The sequence below is a fragment of the Malania oleifera genome, chromosome 2 (assembly GCF_029873635.1).
Source record: "Malania oleifera isolate guangnan ecotype guangnan chromosome 2, ASM2987363v1, whole genome shotgun sequence".
Classification (NCBI taxonomy): Eukaryota; Viridiplantae; Streptophyta; class Magnoliopsida; order Santalales; family Ximeniaceae; genus Malania; species Malania oleifera.
In genome coordinates this window covers 138,362,314-138,386,264 of record NC_080418.1, presented here as the reverse complement: position 1 = coordinate 138,386,264, position 23,951 = coordinate 138,362,314, and the positions used below count along the sequence as shown (strand labels likewise).

Genomic DNA, 23,951 nt, shown 5'->3' with positions numbered 1-23,951 from the left:
TGGGTAAAATGGAGAAGTTCTTCAAGTGTTTTATGTGATCGTAGAATATCCTTAAAATTGAAAGGGAAGTTTTATAGGACAGTTATAAGACCAGTTATGCTATATGGATCAGAATGTTGGGTGACGAAGAAACATAATATTCAAAAAGTAAAAGTTACCGAGATGAGAATGTTTAGATGGATGAGTGGTATAACATTGAAAGATAAATTAAGGAATAAACATATTCGTGGTAAGTTAGGTGTAACTCTTATAGAAGATAAGATAAGGGAAGGATGACTCAGATGGTATGGACACTTGCAACGTAGACCTTATAGTGCACTTGTGAGGAAGAGTGACTTAGTTATTGTGGTGGGTAAATCTAAAATAACTTGGGAGGAGATAGTGAGTAAGAATTTAATATTTTTGAATCTATCAAAAGAAATGGTCCATGATCGCATAAATTGGCGAAAAAGAATTCATATAGCCGATTCCACTTAGTGGGACTAAGGTTTGGTTTTGTTGTTATTGATGTTGTAGATAAAAATTAACAACAGAAATAAAAATAAAGTGATCGAATAAATAAATGTGTTTTTATAATATGTGAAAAAATAAAAACGAAAAACATAATACAACAACTATACCAAACATACGAAGTAATTGACTTTTCACTCGCTCGCCAACCCCTTCTTCCATTACACTGCGCTTCTCTGATTTCTCGGTCACCGAAGGGCAGCAGCTCTTTCATTGTTGGTGCAGCCAATGGAAGTAAAGATCGGGAAATTCTTCGATTCTGTCACTGGCTTCTTCACCGGCGGTGATCAAATCCCCTGGTGCGACCGCGACATCGTTGCCGTAAGTATATTATCCCAACCCCCATTGAAGCATCAGAGGTTTTGTTTTCTTGCTTGCTTTGAAGCAGAAATTTGGCGTTGGTTTTAGCCGTTTAGAAGCATGGAAAGTATTTTAGAGTTTCTATTGTCATATATATATATATATATATATATGTATGTATGAAATTCTCATTTTATCCTTTCCGCAATTTCATCTTGTGAAATCTTTCTTTCTCTCTCCTCCCCCACCTCCCCGGGGTGGGAGAACAAAAATTGGTAGGCAGATTAAATAGAACCTGAATAAACTAAGATTTTTTTTTTTTTTTGGTTGTAACTATGGATCCTCCCCCACCCCCCCGGGGTGGGAGAACAAAAATTGGTAGGCAGATTAAATAGAACCTGAATAAACTGAGATTTTTTTTTTTTTTTTGGGTTGTAACTATGGATTATAGAGTAGTGGGTTCTTAAAATGAGGATAAAATGTAAATGTAGGAAATCGGGTCTTAAAACGGATTTGTGTCACCTTCTGAATTCTTCTGCTGGTGCTTTGGCACCCTGTATGACTTCATTGTAATTGACTGCAGCTTTAGGTTTGTTCAACTTCTTTTTAAGCCGTGTGCTCTTCTGCCATTATATTTTTGAAATTTAACTTACGGAAGTTGATTTGAGACTGTAATTTATGTTGGTCACGTTCATATTCATGGAAAAGTAGGTTGGCTTCTTATTTCGAATAATTGATTCATCAAAGTAGCTACTCATGGGACATTTGAACTTGTATTTGCCGCAGTCTAGAGTTTAATCAACGTGATATAAGATTTTAGAAGTGGCAGGCGGAGGTTATTTTTATCAATTCAAGAGCATGGGCTATTGAGGGAGTTTCATGGTTCATTTGCTTGAAGAACAATTTGACACAATGACTTCGTTCAACATGATGTTTGAGAACAATTGAATTGGCTAGATACAGTATTTTGTTCTTCTTAAACATGTCAAATTGTCAACAAGCAATTAACCTTTATAAAAAAAACTACATGGGTTTTCAAGTGATAGCTAATGACAAACTTTAGTAGCACTGATGGCCATAGATTATTGAAAACATGGTATTTTTGGTTTGGGTCTGGGTCTCCCAGGTCCCATGCATTGGAATAAAGGTTTGAATATGATGTTTTTAGTCATTTGCTCAAAAACTATATACGCTAAAAGAAACTGTTCAACAGCGTGCCCAGTACCCTTAAATCAATTTTGTAGGCCCCTTAATGGTTGACCTCATTATGTTGTTGTGTTGCTATGTTTTTGGGTTTATGACAAGTAAAATGAAATTTTATATTGAGCTGGCACACAACATTTGGCTGTTATGACTAATAGTGTTCCTATGTGCCATACAAAGATTGACCTGAATTTATATTGTTAAGGCCCTGAGTTTATGCATAGAAAAATGAATTTTCAGTAAGTAGCCAAGGTTATTGAAGCTTACCCACTCCTTTGTTAGTGGTAATGGTCCAAACGTTGGCCTTTGTTAATGGTTATTTAGTCATTAAGCATTATTATTATGTGTTAGAGTTTTGTTAGGAATAAGTGTGAGTTAGTAAGGGTATTATGGTCATTGGTATTGTACTTGACATATATTTTAAATAGAGGGAGAGACCTATCATTGAAGTTAGGTCTACTATTTTACCCAATTATTCAACATGGTACTAGAGCATGATTCTGAAACCTAAACCCTAATTGTTACCACCACCATCAAAACCGAAGCCTAAAAGCTAAAATCTGCTGCATGTTTGCTGTCATAGAAGAATTTCCAGCAGCACTATAGCCCTAGAAAACAGCCAATGGCTGCCAGAAGTCAGACCAGTAGCTGAAAATTTCCTGGGCAGCACTGCCAGTTTAGGAACACATAATCTACCATAGATTTTGCAAAAACAACACCATAGTCATCCACAGACACTGCCGATCTTCCCCCTAATGAAATCTCATCTCCAAGAAGTGTCCCACATGCCCTCACGTGCTGGCCAAAGGCTGCCAAGGCTGAGCCCAAGTGCCAGCGCACGAATCTACTTTCAGGCATGTTTTTGACCTGAAATCATCCAGCAATGATCAAGTCCCTCTATTTAACATGTTGATGGAGTTTTTTGTAATGTATTTTGTCCAAAATCTCACCTTTTTCAGTTGCTCATGTTCAGCACCCGAGGAATGGTTGTTTGATGCTGTGTGAAGCTGTTTATCAGTGATTATTGAGTTTGTTGGGTTTGAAACAGTGGGTTTTGCTGTGTTTTTGATTCAAGGTTCTAATTCCTTCCATATACCAAAATATCAAGCTGTTGGGCATGTGTTTTGCTTAAGGATCCAATCTTTGTTTTGACCATGCAGTCATGGTATTATGTTAGTTGTTGTTCAGTGTTAGTAAAAGCCATTGGTGGCTCTCTTGGAGCAGTGATGGTGTTCATAAGTTGTTCTTTGTGAGGCTGTGGCAGTGTTATATAAGCTTGTTGGGGAGTTGTCCATGGTAATTTTGGTGGTTCACCTCCCCAATTGTTCTAGTGCTGTTTCTTGTTTATTGGGGGTTGCATCTGAGTTTCTTGGTGCTGTGCCAGTCTTGTACTAATTTATTTGTGACGTATGGTTCCCTCTTTAGTCACTTGTTTCAGTGAACCGCGTAATGTGACTATATGAGAGGAGGAGTATTCAAGGTTTTGACAGTATCAATCGTCTCAACAAGCATCTTATCACATTACATATTTTGTCCGGAAAGTTAATCCTATAGTTTGTATGTCCTTTGGTATCTTTCCAACTAGTCCTTAGATTATCGATTCTGTTAATACTGACCATATAACAGGTGCAACCAACTTCTTTTCTAACCCTTAGTATCATCAAAATCTACCTTAAGTTACCCTTGTTGATGGGTCCACTATTACTATTAAGGGGATAGGAACAGTATATCCTATTCCTTCTTTTTCTCTTTCTTCTGCTTTATACATTCCTAAATCCCCTTTCAATCTCACATCAATTAGTAAACTTACAAAGTCACTAAATTGTTTTGTCATTTTCTTTCTTGATTCTGTGGTTATTCAGGATTTGAAAACGAGGAAGACAATATGCACAAGATGTGAGGCTCATTGACTTTACCACTTTGAGTTGCCTTCTCCTCCCATTGCTTGCACAATCCCATTCACATCCCTTCAAATCCATTGTTGCCTCGGTCGTTCATCCTTGGTCAAGTTGAAATAGCTAGTTCCTATATTGAGTCTTGTCAATTGGAAAGACATCATCGTGTTCCCTTTGCTTCTTAGGTCAACAAATGGGTGGTTAGTCCTTTCATGCTAGTCCATTCTGATACTTGAAGTCTTAGTTGTGTCATGTCGTAGTTGGGGTTTCAACACTTTGTTACATTTGTTGATGACTACTCTAGGATGACTTGGTTAGAATGTTAGATTTAATGAAAGATCATTTTGAGTTGTTTAATATCTTTTGTGCTTTCTATTCCCAAATAAAGACTCATTTTGATATGTTAGTCAGGAAACTTCATAGTGGTAATACTAAGGAGTACTTCTACCCAGTTCAGTACCTATAAGACTAATATTGGTATGATTGATCAGTCCCCTTGTGACCACACTCCACAACAAAATGGAGTTGTAGAGCGAAAAAATAGACATTCTTGAAGTCACTCGTACCCTATTGTACCAAATGAATGTTCCTAAAGTTTTTTGGAGTGAAGTTGTGCTCATAGCTTGTTCCTTCATCAATAAAATGCCATATTTTGTCCTTGGTGGTAAAATATCATATTTAGTTATCTTCTCTAAGGCTCTTTCGTCCTCCCTTCGTCCTTGTATATTTAGTTGTATGTCCTTTGTCCATTAGTTAACTCCAGGAGCGGATAAGTTGGATCCTCGTGCTATCAAATGTATTTTTTTGGTCTATTCCTATACTCAGAAGGGATATTGATGTTATGGTCCTACTTAACATCAATTCTTTGTCTCTATTGATGTCACGTTTTTTGAGTCTACACCATATTACTCTGATTCCTTGAGTTCTGTTGACCCTGATGAGTCATTTCCTCTGCCTTGCCTTCTAGATCCAAATCTATTATCTGTGTCCAATCCTCCTATTTTTTCATCTAGTTTGAGCCCTTTTTGTCACTTGGGTCATCCCAATGTAGGTATACACAAGGCAACTCAAGGGAGGAGAGCCTCCTCTAGCTTTTACTACTACGCCTCTAGTTCCCTCGTTAGATGATCTTATTTCCCATGATGTTGATCTTCCTATACCTGTTCGGAATGGTAATTGCACTTGTACCCAACATCCAATCTCTAATATTTTTTTGCTATGATTTCTTGTCACCCACTGTATTATTTGTTTTATTAGTACTCTGTATTTTGTTGCTCTTCCAAAATCTATTTTTGAAGCCCTATCCCATTCTAGGTGGACGACTACAATGGTTAAAGAGATGCATGTAGTACATGATAATGATACTTGGGGTTTTGTACCTCTTCCTCCTGGTAAATCTATGGTTGATTTTTGCTTGGTGTACAATGTGAAAGTTAATCTTGATGGTTCTATAGCTCGTTTGAATGTGTACCTTGCTGCTAAGGGATATTTTCAGGCATACGGTTTGGATTTTTAGACACATTCTCTCCGATCGCTAAACTTGCCTTTGTACGTTTGTTCATCTCTTTAACCACCATTTGTCATTAGCCTTTACATCTGTTAGATATGTAGAATGTTTTCCTACATGGTGATCTTCATGAGGAGGTATATATGGAGCAATCACCTGGGTTTGTTGCTCAGGAGGAGTCAGTCAGCTCAGTATGTCGGCTTAAGAAATTTTTATATGGATTAAAACAATCTCCAAGGGCATGTTTTTGCCGTTTTAGTGTTGTAGTAGTTGAGATTGGCCTTTGACGGTGTATAGGAGATCACTCTGTATTTTATTATCATACCTTATGTGGTAGGATTTTGCTTATTGTGTATGTGGATGACATTGTGATCACTGGTGATAATGATCAGGGCATCCAGGGCCTAAAGCTTTTCCTACGGAGTAAGTTTTAGACCAAGGACTTGGGCCATTGAAGTACCTCTTGGGTAAAGAAGTATTGAGATGTCGTATAGGAACTGTCTTGTCACAAAGGAAGTATGTTCTTGATCTTTTAGATGAGGTTGGGTTGTTGGGATCCAAATTTGTTGACACACCCGTGGATCCCAATAGTAAGTTGGTGCTAGATATGGATGATGTGTTGCCTAACCTAGGTTGGTACCGGAGACTTGTTGGAAAGTTAAATTACCTCATAATCACTCGACTAGATATATCCTTCCTAACAAGTGTTGTGAGTCAGTTTCTCGATTCCTTGAGAACAAGTCACTGGGATGTAGTAATTTGCATTTTGAGATATCTCATAGGTGCTCTAGGGAGAGTTCTCTTATATTAGGATTGGGGTTACACTCATATTTAGGGATATACAGATGCGGGTTGGGTTGGCTCACCTTCCAACGAAAGATCCACAACTGGGTATTGTATCTTTGGCGGTGGCAATTTGGTGTTTTGGAAAAATAAGAAACAAACTATGGTGGCTAGGTCAAGTGTTAAGTTAGAGTATAGGGCTGTGGTGCACTCTACATGTGAACTTGTTTGGTTGTAGAACATGTTGAAAGAACTAGGTTTCCACTTTCTTAGCCCATGGAGTTGATGCGTTTTAATCAAGCTACTATTCATATTGCTTGCAACCCGGTTTTCAATGAGCATGCACAAAGCATATTGAAGTTGATTGGCACTTTATTCGGGAGAAACTTATATAGAAGCTCATTACAAACACTTACGTGAAGTTTGAGTTTCAGCTTGCTGACTTGTTCACTAAAGCCTTGGCAGGTGCCCTTGTGAAATTTATTTGTACCAAGCTAGAGCATATGATATATATGCTCCAACTTGAGGGGGAGTGTTAATGGTTATTGAGTCATTTATCATTATTATTATGTGTTAGAATTTTGTTAGTAATAAGTGCGAGTTCGTAAGGATATTATGGTCATTGGTGTTGTACTGGACATATATTATGAATAGAGGGGGAGATCTGTCCTTGAGGTTAGGTCTTCCATTTTACCCAATTCTTCAATAGCCTTAATAATTGATTATATGAATCATATTGTGTAGAGTTATTTGCAGTAAGTTTGGGTTGGATGAGAATGAGTGGAATACCAATGCTAGCTTGAGATGTTCTTTGGGAGTTCATGGAGGTCTATTTCTGAAATTTATTCTATTTTCACCCCTCACACCAAACTTGTAATGGGAAGGGGATGCTAGATTCGTTTTTGAAAAGTCACATGGCTCGGGAATGATTCTTTTTCCATTTATTTTCCTTGTCTTTTTAGATTGTGGTTTGGGCCAAACATAGTTATCTCTTTATTTGCTGATAAAGGGAGTGCCTTTCTAGTCTCTTGGATTCATCATTTCAGGAGACCTCTGAATGACAGGGAGATGGTGGAGCTATCTTTTGTTCTCCATATTGTAAAACTGCAAATTATCCTTGGGTAGGGATGTTCGTTCTTGGTGTCTAGATCATTTGGGGGTCTTTTCTTGTAAATCATTCTTTGAGTTTTTGACCTATTCAAATTATCCCTTTCCTCTTTATTATGTTATTTGGAATTTTAAAGTTCCCCCAAGATTAAAGCATTTGCTTGGTTGGTTGTGCTTGACAAAATTAATACCAATAACTTGCTGCAGATTAGGAGACCTTTGAAGGCTCTCTCTCTAGATGTTTGCATGCTCTGTCATTGGAATTTTGAAACAGCCTCTCACCTCTTTTTGCATTGTGATTTTGCATTGAGGATTAGGAATAAATTGTTTGGTTTTATGGGAAGTGAGTTGGATCTGCCCCTATTCAGTGGAAGACTTGTTAATCACTTCTTTTTGTGGGCTTTGGTGGAAGGAAGGAATGGGGCAGCTCTGTGGAAGTTTAGCAAGTATGCGGTTTTTTGGGGTCTTTGGTTGGAACGTAATGTGCAGAATTTTTCCGGGAAGAAGTTGAATTTGTATTTGGTGTGGGGAAAGATTCAATTCTTGACTTCTTTATGGTCTATCGGTTTTGCAATTTTCAGAGAAGCCAACTTTTAGGATTTAAGGATTGGAAGAATTAGTTAGATTGCTTTCTGTTTTTTGATGTTTTAGCGTTTTCTGGATTGTTGCACATTTTTTTTGGGAGATCCCTTTTCTCCCCATTGTAATTCTCTTCCTTTTAATGAATTTATTTTGCTATCAAAAAGAAAAAGAAATTTGCAACTTTGGTTGCTAAGGCTGATGGATGACTAGTCTCAACCAAATTCCTGAGTTGAACATTAACAGGCTTCATGCCCCAGTCATTAATAATAATCTTTGGGCTTGATAATCATGTCTCAAACCTTAATAATGATATTCAGATAATTTGGTGGGAATGAAACCACCGTGCAACCCTGGTCATTAGGATTGATGTGTATTTTAGTGCCAATCAAATCCCAGTGGTAATTTATTGAATAATAGTTACCCCTTGTCAATAGTAGTAATGGTCAAGAACTCATTCTTAATGGTTATAATGGCCTAAAAGGAATACTCAGTGTTAAGAGACCACTTGCCTAAAAGCCTAAGCTATAAGGTTGGGGGCAAATTATGCGTATCAAGCTTTGAAGGGAGTCTTAAAAGGAGACACCAGACGAAAAAAAAAAAAAAATGTTAAATCTTGGAAGGATGAAAAGGCAACATAGCCACATCTGACCTTTCATTGATTTGTGGGATATACTTTGGTTATGTAATATTTGTGGGTCGCCAGAATGTGTATTCCTAGGAATAGAGTGGTTATAATACAAGGATTTGATAATTTACACAATAAAGTATGATCATCATAAAGCAAATAACAATGCAAATTTTTTTTTGGAGTCCACAGCTAGGAATAGACAAGGGATGAGTAATCCCAAATTTCACATAGCCTATTCCTATGGAATAACACAAACTTTTGCATGAGTGACTTCTTCTAAAATTATTCCACCCCTATACAAATTTTACTCTCTCATTGTATTCCATCCCATTCCTAGGATATTCTGCAGCAAACATAACCTTAGACCCAACGTGTAAAGGAGTGGTTTGAAGACTGTACAATAGCAGGAGCCACATGAGTAACATAACTCAAAATATTGTTCACAAAACCTTCAATATCCATCCAATCACTGCAAAAGTTCGTGTTTAATGCATTTTTTTTAATTATTTTTTTGTAAGATCATGTTATTCTCTTGGTCTTTGCACATGGTCTATTTAGTCTTTTAGTTTGTAAATCTTTTCCTTTGGTCAATGAATTATTCTTTTCATTCTATTTCTTGGTCAGCTCATTTTACTTGGAAGGAAAGTAAGAGCCTATTTAGCTACAAACCAACCCACATCGTCACCCCCCTGCCCACAATGGCCAGCTTCCTTCCCCCTTTTTGGCCAAGTTGTGTGATCTAAAGCCAGTTATGTAGTTGATGAGTGTCTAGGATCATTAATTCATTAGGGAACATTTAGTCTGATTATTCTTTTTAGCACGCTTGTGTCTGCTGTGCATATTGGAAACAAGAAGCAAGGAGGAAAAATACTGCTGTTGCTTGCATCTGAATACCATGATATCCTAAGTGTTATTCTGATAGACAATTACATTTTGTTTCCTTTGGATTTATGTGATGATTATGCAATCATAGTCTTGTGTTTATATATATATGAGCAATGTGATCAGAATAAATATTTTTTCAGAAGAAGGTAAGAGAGAATATATTAGCTTGAGGTGAAACACGAACAAATACAAGTACAAAAGAAATGCTACCAAAGACAAAGAAAGTAAAAGAAACTATAGAACTTCCTAAAACCAAAATGACAACCTCTAACATCAAAGAAAGTGCATTGAAGATAGCTTCAGGCTAACAAAAAAGGGGCTTTTCAAAAATACTACATTCCTAGCCTTCCATACGTAATATATAGAGGCAGCCCAAATTAGTCTGCAAATGGCAGTAGTGGAATTGTTACCCAAGCATGAAAGCCAGTCAATCTCCTTATCCCAGCAAAAAAAGTTCTAGGAACCTTGGAAGCAGCAGTACTCCTTTGATAAGGTTCTCGTGTGCAATCGCACTCAAAAAATAGATGATTTCAGCTTTCCATAAGAGTGATGACAAAGAAAACTGTCAGTAGAGTGAACTTTACCCCAGGTGAACAGCCTGTCAAGAGTAATCTATTCCAAATGGTAGCAGTGGAATTGTTACCCAAGCATGAAAGCCAGTGAATCTCCTCATCCCCGCAAAAAAAGTTATAGGAACCTTAAAAGCTGCAGTACTCCTTTGATAAGGTTCTCTTGTACAATCACACTCAAAAAATAGATGATTTCAGCTCTCCATAAGAGTGATGACAAAGAGGAAAGTCAGTAGAACGAACTTTACCCCAGATGAACAGCCTGTCAAGAGCAATCTATTCCAAGCTGCTAGCCAGGTTATAGATGCATGTCTAGGGATATTATCCTTGAACCAGACTGCTGACTACCAAGAGACTGCGGGGTTGTTCTCTCTTAATTGGTCCCAAGCACAGATGAAAGTGAAGGTTGAAGGAGAAGGGAGCCTCATAATTGAATCTTCAGCTACAGAGTTAGGATTGAAGTTCAGAGCTGATCTGATTCAGCATATCTTTTTGAATATATCATTGGCCATAGCCAATTTCCATCCTTAATCATGCATGAAACTTTAGAAATCATAGGAAGATCAAAATCATTTGCATTAGAGGGACCAATCTTCTCCATAAGAGGGTTTGATGGGTGCCAATTATCAAAAAGTAAAGTGCATTTTCCTTCTCAAATAATATACCTAAAACAGCAGTGTACAGAGTCCCTGACCTTGGGTATCCTTTTCCAGGACCAAGAGAACATTGGAGGAGGCTCAACTGCCAAAGTACTTTTATTTTTCAGTTTATAAGCATGCACTGAAGTTATCACGGACAAAATCATTAGCCTTTGCTCTAAGCTTTTATGACAGTAAGGTTCAGGCGCAAAACTGAGCTCTAACAGCCTTGGATGCTCATCAAAACAGATATTATGTGCTAAGTCTCCCAGCATAAGAAAGATGTATGAACATCCAATTATATATCCTAGAAGAAAGTTTTTCCACAAGCTGGTCAAAGTCATTGATTTTCTTCATGATCAATGGGAGACCTAAGTATCTTACAGGAAAAGAACCTTAAGTAATCCAAAGAGTTTGGATGATATCCTGGTTTGTATTCTTGATTCAGAGGTAAAATAGACTAATAGAGGCTTTATAAGTATTAGATTTAAGCCCAGAAAGAATGCAGAACAGCGCTAAAGCATTTTGAATCCTCCTTGCAGATGCAACAATTCCATAAGGGAAAATTAGTAGGTCATCGACATTTAGCAGAGTAGAGGTTGATGATGACTAGCTGCATTTGCAGTAATACCTAAGCCAAGGACTTAAATTTCAGTCGAAATGTCGAAATTTAGGTTTGAAATTTCAGATTCCTGAAACGAAAATGAGATATAGATTTGGTTTTGCAGAAATTCAACTGAAATTTTGAGATTTTGGTAAATTTCGAAAGTTTTGGTTGTTCTCTTGAAATTTTCTGGAAATCATGGAAAAAAAGAAAGCAAATGGTAGGTGGAAATTTTAATGCTGCTCTATGCCTTCGTTTTGTTTTCCCCACGTGATTTTTTGGTTCTTTTTGTGCAGCCTATGAGTATACAGTGGAGACTGGAGAGGTTTGAGTCAAATCTCAGTTGAGTATTTCATTTACTAGATGAGTCATGAGTCATGACAAAGGAAAAAGAGATCTTGCAGTGATGCTCTGCAGATGCAGGCCAGCTATTTCGCAAATTCATCAAGAGGCTGTAGACCCTACGAATGAAAAATATCTACACAATAATGCAAACAAAAGGAAAATTTTTTCTATAAATTAGCTTGTAGCATGCATAAGCATATATACCTCAAGGTCCTTGACAAAAGGCTTCTTCTTCTTCTATCTTCCACCTTCAAACTTCAAAAAAAAAATAACCCTAGCCTTCAGCTGCCTCCTGCCTCCACCTTCAAACTCCGAAACGCCCTGGCCTTTGGCTCCACCCTTTTGACTCCCTCCCTCTAGCCCTCGGCTTCATCCTCCACCTCCATCTCCCAAGTCACAGCCAGCAGCACGTACTCCCATCTCTGCAATCTCCCTCTTCAACAAGCTGTGAACACAACCAAGCAGGTAAGTCCACGAGCAGCAGCAGAACAAGAAAGGCAAAGCTGGTTTAAGTTACTTATTTTCTTTATTTACTTAAAATTTGCCTCCTCCCCAATATATTTACGAGATTGCCCCTCCTTAAATCCCTAGTCTCTATTAACCTCTCCCATTCACCCTTTAATCCTAGATTGCTAGTAAGTAGTAAAACAGTAAATAGTAAATAGTAAGTTTAGTAACTAAATAAAATTAATGTAATTTACTATTTATTAGCTTATTCTAGTATAACATAGTTGTTAGAATCTTATGATTCTCAATTCGATTCATACGATTCGTAAATCGACGAATCTTACTAGCGAAGCTAAGAACTATTGAATCATTGCCGAATCTATCAATTCACCTTGTGAATCTAATGACTTGATTGAATCTATTGATTCACACGATTATAGACCTATCATATCCTAACAAACCCGACTAGGTTAAAACGTCCAAAACAACATTCCATCTTTTTTCTTGCTTTTGTTTTTACATGGTTACCTTCCATTCCTTGTCTATCTTAGTTTTGTGCCAAAAAGAGAAGAAATAGAACTTCACATCTTATGTTGTCTTCATAAAACCGTTCTTCACCCTAGGAGTATACTATTTTGCTATAAGAAGAAGGGAAAGAACACTCACTGTCTGAGGTGGTACTCATGTTTCATTGTGTTGTTAAGATTCAAGAGTTGGTTTTTTTGGTAGTTTGTTCAATTATTATCAATTTTTTCTATTTAGTCTGTGAAAGAATATACATGAATTATATTTTTTTAATTGTTGATAAACGCCAAAATTTCAATTTTTTTTTTCTTGATTCCTTCCCTTAAACAACATAAATTTCATTTTTATTAATATTTCTTGATTCTTTCTCTTAGTTTTCATTTGCTTGGGGGAAACACGTTCGTGAAATATGGTTTTTTATTTTCAAAATTTAAATATACTTTACCATTTTGCTTGTTGTTTGTATATCAATTTAGAATTGATTTTGGAAATTGAACCAAACCTTGCAATTCAATTCGATTCTCGATTCTCAGTTCCCAAAATTGGAATTTTGATTCATGATTTGAATCTATGTAGTATAAATTATTTCATTTATTTGAATAATTTAATTTCCAAAACTTATTACTTAATAGTAATTTTGTAAATTATCATTAGTTTTGTAAATTTAATTTAATAATTTAATATTTCTCTTATTTATTAATTTATCTTGATTTAGCATCTAAATAATTTTCTCTTTAAATTGTAAAGTAATTTAACACCTTATCATTGAAGCCTAGTAATTAAATAAATTAAAATAATTTCCTACTTATTAGCTTATTATAGTTTAAATTATTTCATTTATTTGAATAATTTAATTTCCATAATTTATTAGTAATTTTGTAAATTATCATTAAATTTTGTAAATTTAATTTAATATTTTAATGTTTGTCTTATTTATTAATTTTATATTGATAAAGAAACAAAAATAATTTCCTTTTAAAATTGTTGACTAATTTAACACCTAATCATTGATTCATTGTAGCCTCATAGGAAAGTAAAATTATCTACAAAATCCAGTATGGGAACATGGGTACTCGATGCCCAATGTAAAGAATGGATTTATTTGCAAATATTGCGAAATAAAAATGAAAAGTGATCGTGCAACAAGATTAAAAATGCACTTAGCAAATTATGGCCCACAACATATTATAAAATTCTGCGATAAAGTACCCCTAGAAGTTAAGTAGGAAATGAAAATTGTTTTAGAAAGAAAAACAACAGCTAAGACAAAGAAAATAGAAATAATGAAAGAAATAAAAAATGAGTTACGTGTGAACTTGATGCAACCACAAGAAATTGATGAAGAGGACGATGCTGATGATATTGCATACCTGTTTGACATTTCCTCCTGAGAGGTCTGCATACTGTCAAACATTCTATGGTCAAAACAGACGGAATGGGAAAGAGATCAATCTCTTAGGTTTGTAGGTAGCCAACAAGGAGGCAGTTCTGGGGCTAGTAGCAGTGGAGGGCGACCTCCGATGAGGCGATCTCAAAGTGTGGGAGAGCCATATATTTCAAAGCCTTCTCAGTATTACAAGTCAGATGCAACAGGACAAAAAAGCTTGAAAAATTTATTCAAAGGAGGTAAAATAAAAGAAGAAATGAATAAGTTGATTTCAAAGTTTTTTATATATGAAAATGTTCCAATTGAAAAGGCAAAATCACCTCATTTTAAAAACATGGTGTGGGGTTGCCAAGTAGCTGGAACGAGAGTCGATCCACTAATACTCTATGAGATTAGAACAAAATACCTTTATTTAGAGGTAAAGGACACGTAGAAGAAGTGAAGAAAAAGTGGACCACGTATGACTGCATTGCAATGTGTGATGGGTGGACAGACCTTACAAAATTATCCATCATAAATTTTATGGTTTGCTTGAAAGGGAACACAATTTTTTTAAAGTTAGAAGATGCTTCTGACAAAATAAAGACCATGAATACATATATTCCCTATTAGAACAAGTTGTGCAAGAGGTAGAAAAGCAATATGTTGTCCAGGTGGTAACAAATATTGGCAGTGCCTACAAGAAAGCGGGTCTCAAATTAATGAAAAAATTCAACTTGTGCTGGACTCCTTGGGCTGCCCATTGTATTGATCTCATTTTTAAGGAGATTGAAAAAAGAGAGGCAATAAGCACAGTAATCTTGCAGGGGAGATGGATCACTAATTTTATATATTACCATGGATTGGTTGTTTCCTAAAGTGAGGGAGCATTGTCAAGGGGATATTGTGCGTCCGGGAGCCACACGATTTTCTACAAACTACATTGTCCTTGATAGCCAAAAAAAAAAAAAAAAAGTAGGCTTAAAATCTCTATTCACATCAATGAATGGGCTGAGCATTCTCGTAGTCGAACAAAATTGGGTAGAGAAATTGAAAGCACGATTCTTAACCATCAATTTTGGGATAAAGTGGAAAAAGCTTGTAACATTTTTGAGCCTATATATCGAGTATTACATATAGTTGATAGTGAAGTGTGACCAACATTAGGAGCTATATTTGAAGCAATAAGAGTGATGAAAGAGGCCATTGCAGTAGGTTCAAGAAGTGCAAGATGGGTTCTCAAAGTACTCAATGACCGGTGGGAGAAAACCCTTGCACATCTTCTTCATGCAGTAGTTATAAAATATTTATAATTTCAATAAATTCATATATCAAATTACATATTCATATTTACATTTTACTTTAATTGATTGACAACTTATTTTCTAAATCCAAAATGTCAATAAAAGAAGGTGTTGGGGAAGATCCTTATTTGCTTGATGCAGTTCATAAAGTTTTTACCACCCTTGAGCTACATTCCTCTAGCTTGGATCAAATTGGAAATGAGGTATATTTTCAAAATAAAAATTGGATAAAATAAGTCTTAATCTATGTTTAATTATTTAATAACAATTTTTTTAGATTATTCTATTTAGAGATGCAAAAAAGAAGTTTCGGAGGAGCTGCTGCTAAAGCAACTAGACACCTGATAAATATTTATATATAAATGAACAATACAAAGTTACAAATTTCAAGTAGAATCTATTAAGTACTAACTTATGTTCTTAAAATATCTTGCACAGTTAATTGGTGGATGATGTATAGATCAAGTGCTCCAATCCTAAGGAAGCTAGCATTGCTCATTTTGTCACAGATTGCATCTTCATTAGGTTGTGAACAACATTGGAGCACATTTGCACTCATTCACATGAAGCAAAGGAATAGAGTAGTCTACACTAGACTTTAGAAACTTGTTTTTTGCTATTACAATATGAAGCTTCGAATAAGAGATATGGAGGCCGAAATAGACAAAGTGGTTGAACAAGATCTCTTGGACCTTCTTGACATATCAATTGAGTTGGTTGACGAGGATTAGTATCCACTTTTCTAGTGGATTAGACCATCCCATCTTAATGAACAAGACAGAAGTCCCCACCCACAAATGGTCAAAGCATGCATGAGATGACTTTGGCATTGATGTTAATTAGGTAATGATAGAAGAACTAATATCTAGCAGTGATGATTCACTAATGAATCTTGTGTCTAGATATAGAACTTCAACCACTATGCCCTCTGGTGGTAATGATGATAATGATGACGACGATGCTAGTGGTGATAGATTTAACCTCTACAATAGTGGGTTTAGGTGGTGATGGTGGGGCTATGGAGGAAATGAGAGATGGAAAGATTATAGACTAGAACTGGAATAAACAGATCCTCCTGAACTAGAAGATGAGGGTCTACAAAGAGAAACGTGTCCAGTTGACAGACAGTACAATCATAGAAAGGGAAAATCGAGGATGCATCAAATAGAAGAGGATACCTTTTCCTTTATTTTGGAATCTATGAGTAAAGGAACATAGCAGGACTCCAAGAGTTGTAGTGATTATCAATCTACACAGGACAGTTCCTCACAATCAACATATGGCCAACCATTTTTGTATGCATATGAGCAAATACAACAATATGGAAATTGGAAATCACGTACCAATGAGTATGGACAAATAGGCCAAGAATATGGGTATGGCCAATTTGCATATGCATAGCAATGCTAAGGACATACACAATAAGTAGAACCTGCAAGAAGACATCCTAGTACAAGAAGATCTTCTGGTTGAGTAGAAATTTCCATAAATCATATGAATATGGAGGAGCATGAATAACACATGTGCACGTATACTCAATATTTTGGAATTATTTGACATTGAGTGATTGTTGTAAACAATATGTCATCTCAAAATCCCAATGATAAGGATAGGGGGGATCACTTTGAGCCACCAAGAAATTCCATGTGGTATTAGATCATTAAATGTATGATATTTATTGAAAATGTAGTTATTTAAAATGACAAATTTGTTGGCTTAAATCATCAAAAGGAATAGATCCAAAATTTTATAATCATATGAATGTTCTTCAACTCTTAGCTTATTTCGCGATGTGCAGTTTAATACCCTACACACTACAAACTTGTCATATATGCATTTTTTTAAAATGTATTTTGATACCATATTAAGAATAATAATCTATTTTATTATTTCCTAAAGTTTTATTATAAATTTCCATCATTTACTATAAATTTCCATAATTTCTTTAAATTGAAATCAAAATCGAAATTTTTGTAAATTGAGACCATCAAAATTTCCATCGAAATCGAAATTTAAGTCCTTGGGTGTCCCTTCCTTTGGCTCTGGATAGTGAGGTTTATGCTCATTAAGAATTGAATGATCCACATTCTTTGCTTGAACAACACTTCTATTTCTGAGTGCTCAAATTTTCTGAACACAAATGACTGTGAAAAGTAGTTGACTGTCCAGGTGATTCCAACCCACCACCAGCGTATGGTTTAACACCCTCTCTATCCAATGGGCTGGAGACTCAATCTGCAGCTCGTCCACCGTCAGACCTCAAAAAATGGAACCATTGCATTTTCGCTCATGGGTAGGTGCAGAAGATACAGGGTCATGGTTTCCAGATCATTCCCACAAATGCATTTCCATTTTGCTACTCAAAATCTCCCATGTAGGGATGGAGTTAGTGACTAATCTCCAAATACTTAATTTAACATGCTTATGAATCTTAAGTTCCCATAACTTTTTCTATGGGAAGCCGTTCCATTTTGTTGTGGGCCTTGCTTAGGCCTATCTTTATTCCCAAGAGCACACCTTTACCCCTCTTATTCCTAAAGGTGTGGAAAATTTCTTAGGCAAGGCTGAAATTGCTCTACCTATGATAAAAGCTGCTTGGGAGGGTGCAATTAGTCTGTCCATCAACTGCTTCAATCGGTTTCCCAAAATTTTTGATATGATTTTATAACTAACATTGCATAAGCTAATGGGTCGATATAGAAAAAAAATTTTCTTTCGTTTGCATTATTGTGTACATATTTTCATTGGTAGGGTCTTCAGCCTCTTGATGAATTTGTGGAATAGCTGGCTTGCATTTGCAGAGCATCTTTGCAAGATCTCTTTTTTCGTTGTCATGCCTTATGACTCATCTAGTGAATGAAGTACTGAACTGAGATTTAACCGAAATCTCTCCAGTCTCTACTGTATACTCACGGGCTGCACAAAAAGAACCAAAAAATCACATGGGGAAAACAAAACGAAGGCAGAGAGCAGCACTAAAATTTCCCCCCTCCAATTTTCTTTCTTTTTTCCTCATGACTTCTAGAAAATTTTGGGATAACAACTGAAAATTCTCAAAATTTTTGAAATTTATCAAAATTTCGATCGAATTTATGCAAAATTGAATTTGTATCTCAATTTCGTTTTGGGACCCCTTGAAATTGGAAATTTCTACATTTACCGAAATTTAAGTCTTTGGGTATACCTAGTAAATTGTTGACTTGTTGGACACCCCTCCCCCCCCCCCCCCCCTCCCCCCAACGGCATAATCAATTAAAATTCAACTTTGATGCATCCTTCAGTGCTTGTACATCAAGGGCATATCTTGCCTGTGGCCAGAAATGCTAGAGAAGTGTTGGGTGCTCGGGTCTCCTCCTGTCTTGCAATGACCCCATGATGGGCGAAGCTCAAACTTATCTCCTTGCTGTTAGAAAGGCCATCAACGGGGGTTATCAGGCTGCTCTTTGGAGGCAGTGCCAAAATGGTGATTGATGATTTGAGTAGAAGCAAGGAGCTGACAGCTTGGCAGGCCAGAACTATCATCTCTGGTATAATAGGATGTATCAAATTTATTGCAGCCGTAGTACATTTTGTTCTCTGATCAGCTACTAGGTTGCACATGCCTTAGCTGAGGAGTTCTCCTTGTCATATGAAGACATTTCCTCCTAGTGTTTTAGAAGGGCTGCACCCCCCTAAAGCAATTCCCCTTCTTTTGTGCCATTTTTGGTTTGTATTGTTATTTGTTAGTGTTGTTCTTCCTTGCCTAGCAAAAAAAAAACAAAAAAACAAAAAAAGGGAGGTCTGAATTTGTTGGGCTGGGGAGGGGGGGGGGGGGGTAAAGATAATCCTTCCTCTAGTCCAATCAACATTAAATATTATAATTAATTACTCAAAAATAGGAAGTAAGCAGCACCCAAAAACACAAATCAGCCACGCAATCATAAAGAAAACACCAAGATTTACATGGATAACCCTTCGGTGTGAAGGGTAAAACCACAGGACCGAAGTCTGCTTCCAATCTTTCATTATATTAAAATAGTAGGTTACTATAGGTCTTCTCTAGTTCAAACTAGAGGTATACATCAACTGCAATCATCAAGAATTACAAATTCTTGGGATACAAATCAATAGGAGTCATCACCAACAAGGTGGAATCAAACTTGAATGAGAAATGGAGAGGTCTCACCCAAAAACAAAGGTTTTTGTCCAAGCTATGAAACCAGGTCTACTGATCTTCAAATGACAATCAAACTAACTAGAATGAAGAAGGATGAATCACAAACAAGCTATCAAAATTTCAGCTCAATCAGACCAGAAAATCGTCATCCGGTCGTCAAGATAAAGCTGACTGCGCAGACACTTTTAACCCTGAATTTTTAAAATGATATTTTCTTCTCTCTCTCTCTCTCTCTCTCTTCTTGGCTGTCCCAAGGATGCAGGAAGCTTATTTGCTGGCAGCAATATCTTCCCAAATTAAGTGTTTTTGATTCTCCAAAGATGAGCCATAATCTTCCAAAGAAAGCCTCAACCAATTCATAAATGAACCATTCCATTCCAAGACAATAAGTGGGCTACCACTGAACACAAAAGTCCTCACTTCCACTTGGCCATGGATTCCACATGGGCATTGGCCAAGACTTCCAAGTGAACCATTCCATACATGTGGGCCATCCTCCACATAGGAGGGAAACCCAGCAGATCTCCCCCTCCGACTATATGGAGGTATTCACCATATCAGCAATCATGCAATAGGTTTTATGTTTCTCCTTAGATAGGGATTTTGTCATCATGTTTTAACCAATGTCATCAGTGTGAGTCTTTTCAATTTATAAAAAATTAGAATCCAATGCATCTTTAATCCAAATGGTATTTCACATCAATGTGTTTTGATCGAGAATGAAAGGTGTGATTCTTACAAACTACGCCTATCGCAATGCAGTACATAAATATCTTGTGTAGAAATTTTTTCATTCACAATACTTCTTGCAACCTTCAATAGCTGCAATAAACTCAACTTCAATAGTAGAAAGAGCCACACATTTCTATAACTTTGACTGTCAAGCCACAGCTCCTCCGTGAAAGTAATCAAGTACCTCGACGTGAACTTCTAGTATCAACATCTATAACCATGTTTGCATTCGTATAACCAACCAATATAGGCTTTCCTCTTTCAATGAAAACAGATAAGGAGGTACCTTGGAGATACCTGAGAGTTTGTTTCATAGTGTTCCAATGCTCTCTAACAAAACCAACTGAATAAGCTATGTCTACCTTATGCAAACCATTGCATACATCAAACTTCCAACTGCAAAAGGATATGGAACTCTTCCCATATCTTCTTTCTCTTTCTTGATGGTAGGACACCGCTTGGAAGTCAACTTGATGTGATTAGCAAAAGGAGAGTTAATTGCCTTAGCACTATCCATGTTGAATCTTTCAAGCGCTTTCTCAATATACTTTTCCTATGATAACCACAATTTCTTAGCTTTCCTATCAAATGTGATTTCCATGCCAAGGATGTCTTTTTTGCTGGCTGTAAGTCTTTCATGGTGAAAGACTTAAATCTTTTTTCAATTTTTCAATCGTAGACATATCATGGCCAACAGTTAGCATATTATCAACATAGAGCAATAACATAAGAAAATCATTATCAGAAAATCACAATGAAAATCTTTTAATGAAGATACATTGGTTAGAAGTGGTTTTTCTATGACCATGTTGCTTCATGACTTATTCAAACTTCCTATACCATTGCCTCAGTGCTTATTTCATTGCTCCATGTAGACCCCTTCTTTCAAGTCACCATGGAGAAAAGTAGTCTTCACATCCATCTGCTCTATGTCCATGTCCATAATGGCTACTAAACTGAGCACCACTCTGATAGATGACATCTTCACAGCTAGAGAAAAAATATTATCGAAGTCAATTCCTTGTTTCTGGCTGAATCCTTTCACAACCAACCTTGCCATGTATGTAGATTGTGAACTATTTTCTTCACTCTTCAATTTGTATACCCATTTATTTTTCAAAGCTATTTTGCCCTTAGGCAACATTACCAACTCAAATGTATGGTTTCATGTAGGGATTTCAATTCTTCCTACATAGCTTTCAACCACTCTTCTTTGTGCTCATGTTCCATGGCCTTTTGATAACACTTTGATTCTCCCCCAATAGTGAGCAATATATATTCATGTGGGAAATACCTACTTGAGGGTTGGCGGTCCCTCATTGATCTCCTCAATGGTAAATGAAATTGATGGCACTTTGTGTTTTGTAATCGGATGCTCATTTGGCACAATTACCTTATCACTAATTTTAGGTGGATTTATATCACTTCGATCACCTTGATCATTATGCGTATCATCTTCAACTTGATCTAAATTCACAAGAGGAGGAACTGGATCCAAATCAACCAAGTCATCATTGTTTGTCTTTACTTTTTCAATGTCTTTAATGGTCTAGTCTTCAACAAACACAACATCCTTGCTTCTAATCATTTTTTTCTTAAATGGATAATACAACTTGTACCCAAAAATTTCATGTCCATATCCTATAAAGATACATGGCTTCATTTACACATCAATCTTTGATCTCTTATCCTTAGGAATGTGTACAGAAACTTTGTAGCCAAACATTTTCAAATGATAGTAGGAAACATCTTTGCGACTCCAAACTCTTTTTGGCATGTCACACTGCAAGGGAATACATGGAGAGAGACTTATCAATGAACTATAATACTTAATGCCTCAGCCCAAAAGGATCCTAGCAACTTAGCATTTGATAACATGCATCGCACTTTTTCTATCAGACTATTGTTTCATCCTTTTTGCCATAGGTATAGGCATATTGGGGTGGAGATAACAAACTTTTATAAACACATATGCATTGGCTAGAGGTTTTGGATTGAAGTCCTATTGGTTCTACCTCAACTCAGTGGTTGGAGAAGCCTTTGGAAGTTGATGAAGTAAAAAAAATGATGTTTGACATGAGCATGGAGAGAACCCTGGGCCTCGATGATTTAATGGTGACCTTTTTAAGGGAAATTGGTTTTCACAATGGCCTTTTTTTTTTCTAGGAATTTAGAAGACGTTGCTTGAGGATGTTATGAGATTTTCTTAGGAGTTCCATAGAAATGGAGTGGTGGGTAATAGTGTGAACTTTGCTTTCTAAAATTCATCTTATAAAGGAAAGAGTGAGGAATTTCAGGCCTATCATCTTAGTAGTCATCAGCCCATTCTAAGATTCTATTTGAAGTCCTATCTAAGAGGTTTTGGGAGAGACATGTCCATGGGTTAGTCCACCTTCGCTAAAGATAGATCTTGAATGTGGTTTGGGTGGCTAATGAGGTTGTTGAGGATGTGAGGAGGGCAAGAAGGGGCTTATCTTCAATTTGGACTTTGAGAAAGCATATGATAGTGTGAATTGGGGTTTTCTAGATTATGTGATGTGTAGGAAAGGATTAGGAGACATGTGGAGGAGATGGATTAGAGGATGTCTCAAATCAACGAATATTTTTGTTGTTGTCAATGGGCAGCCCAAAGAGTTGTTTAGAGTTGTTTAGAGCGTCTCACACATGCACATGACCAAGGGGTGATTAGGGGACTATCGATAGGTAGGGGCGAGGTGGAGGTATCACATCTTCAATTTGCTGATGACAATACGATGTTTCCGCCTTTCTGGAGGACAATGCCGAGAAATTCCTAGAGGCTCTCATCTCGCGAAAAATTTTCAAAAGGATTTTGGGGTTGAAGGTCAGCTTGCCTAAGAGAGAGGTAGCTAGCATCAATGTGGGAAGCGGGGTTTTGGAGGGGTTTAAGGCCTTGGTAGGCTGCACTATTGCAGAGTGGCGACCATCCTATCTTGGCCATCCTTTTGGAGGTAATTTTAGCTCCTTAACTTTTTGAGATCCTATGATTAAAAGAATAGGGAGGAGTTTGGAGGGGTGGAAAAGGGGATCGTTTCCTTTAGGGGTCAAACCACCCTCATCAATGCATCACTTTCTAATGTCCATGTTAATTTTCTATCTCTCAAACCACCCTCATCAATGCATCACTTTCTAATGTCCATGTTAATTTTCTATCTCTTTTTAAGGTGCCCAAGAGAGTGGCTAGGATTCTAGAGAGGATGATGCATGATTTGCTCGAGTTGGGTGTAGACACCCTAATTTTTACCAAGCCTTCCTGAAAAGACCTGGTATTATAGGTTTGACTTCAAGTCTAAATTGGAACCCCAGTTGTTTCAACTTTGAGTCCTTTTCAAGATTAGAATCCCATTTTGAAATCCCGGTAATCTCAAGATAATCTTGCAGTTTCAGGATTGAGTCCCGATATTCTAGGAAAGTTGAGTCCCCTCTATGCTGAGCTTTTATAAAAATTTCTTTAGTTGCAAAATTAATCTCCCTTCTTAAATTTGAGGATCATGAAATAAACTGTGTATTTTCAAAATCAAGTCCAGATGCCGAACATTCTTAAAATGAGCCTTTTTTGTTCTTAGAGTCAATTTCATTGTTCAAATAAGTCCTAATGATCCAAATGAATTTTGAGGTTTTGAGGTCCTTAAATTGAATCCTTTTTATTCTTTTCATTTTAGAAACGAGTTGCTTGATTTCAAATCTTTATTAGGTTTTTAAAATTTTGATGTTTAGATTTTTATTTTCAAAAAATTGGGTACCGTGTTTAATCTTGAAGTCACATTTTACTAATTGGATGCTTCTTAAAGGGGGTTTGGTCAACAGTGAATTTTGGCTTCTGGGTCAAAATTGCAAACCTATAGAA

The 23,951-nt window shown here is 36.6% G+C and overlaps 1 protein-coding gene across 2 annotated transcripts in view; it reads left to right on the top strand.

Moving 5' to 3' along the window:
- Window positions 1-602: 602 nt before the first annotated feature.
- The window catches only part of LOC131148955 (mitochondrial fission 1 protein A-like), a 31,370-nt gene continuing 8,021 nt past the window's right edge, over window positions 603-23,951 (top strand). For both annotated transcript variants that reach the window (XM_058098938.1, XM_058098937.1), the window contains exon 1: window positions 603-831. In XM_058098938.1, the coding sequence (XP_057954921.1) occupies window positions 739-831 (93 nt within the window). In that variant the 5' untranslated portion in view covers window positions 603-738. The remainder of the gene's footprint in view (window positions 832-23,951) is intronic.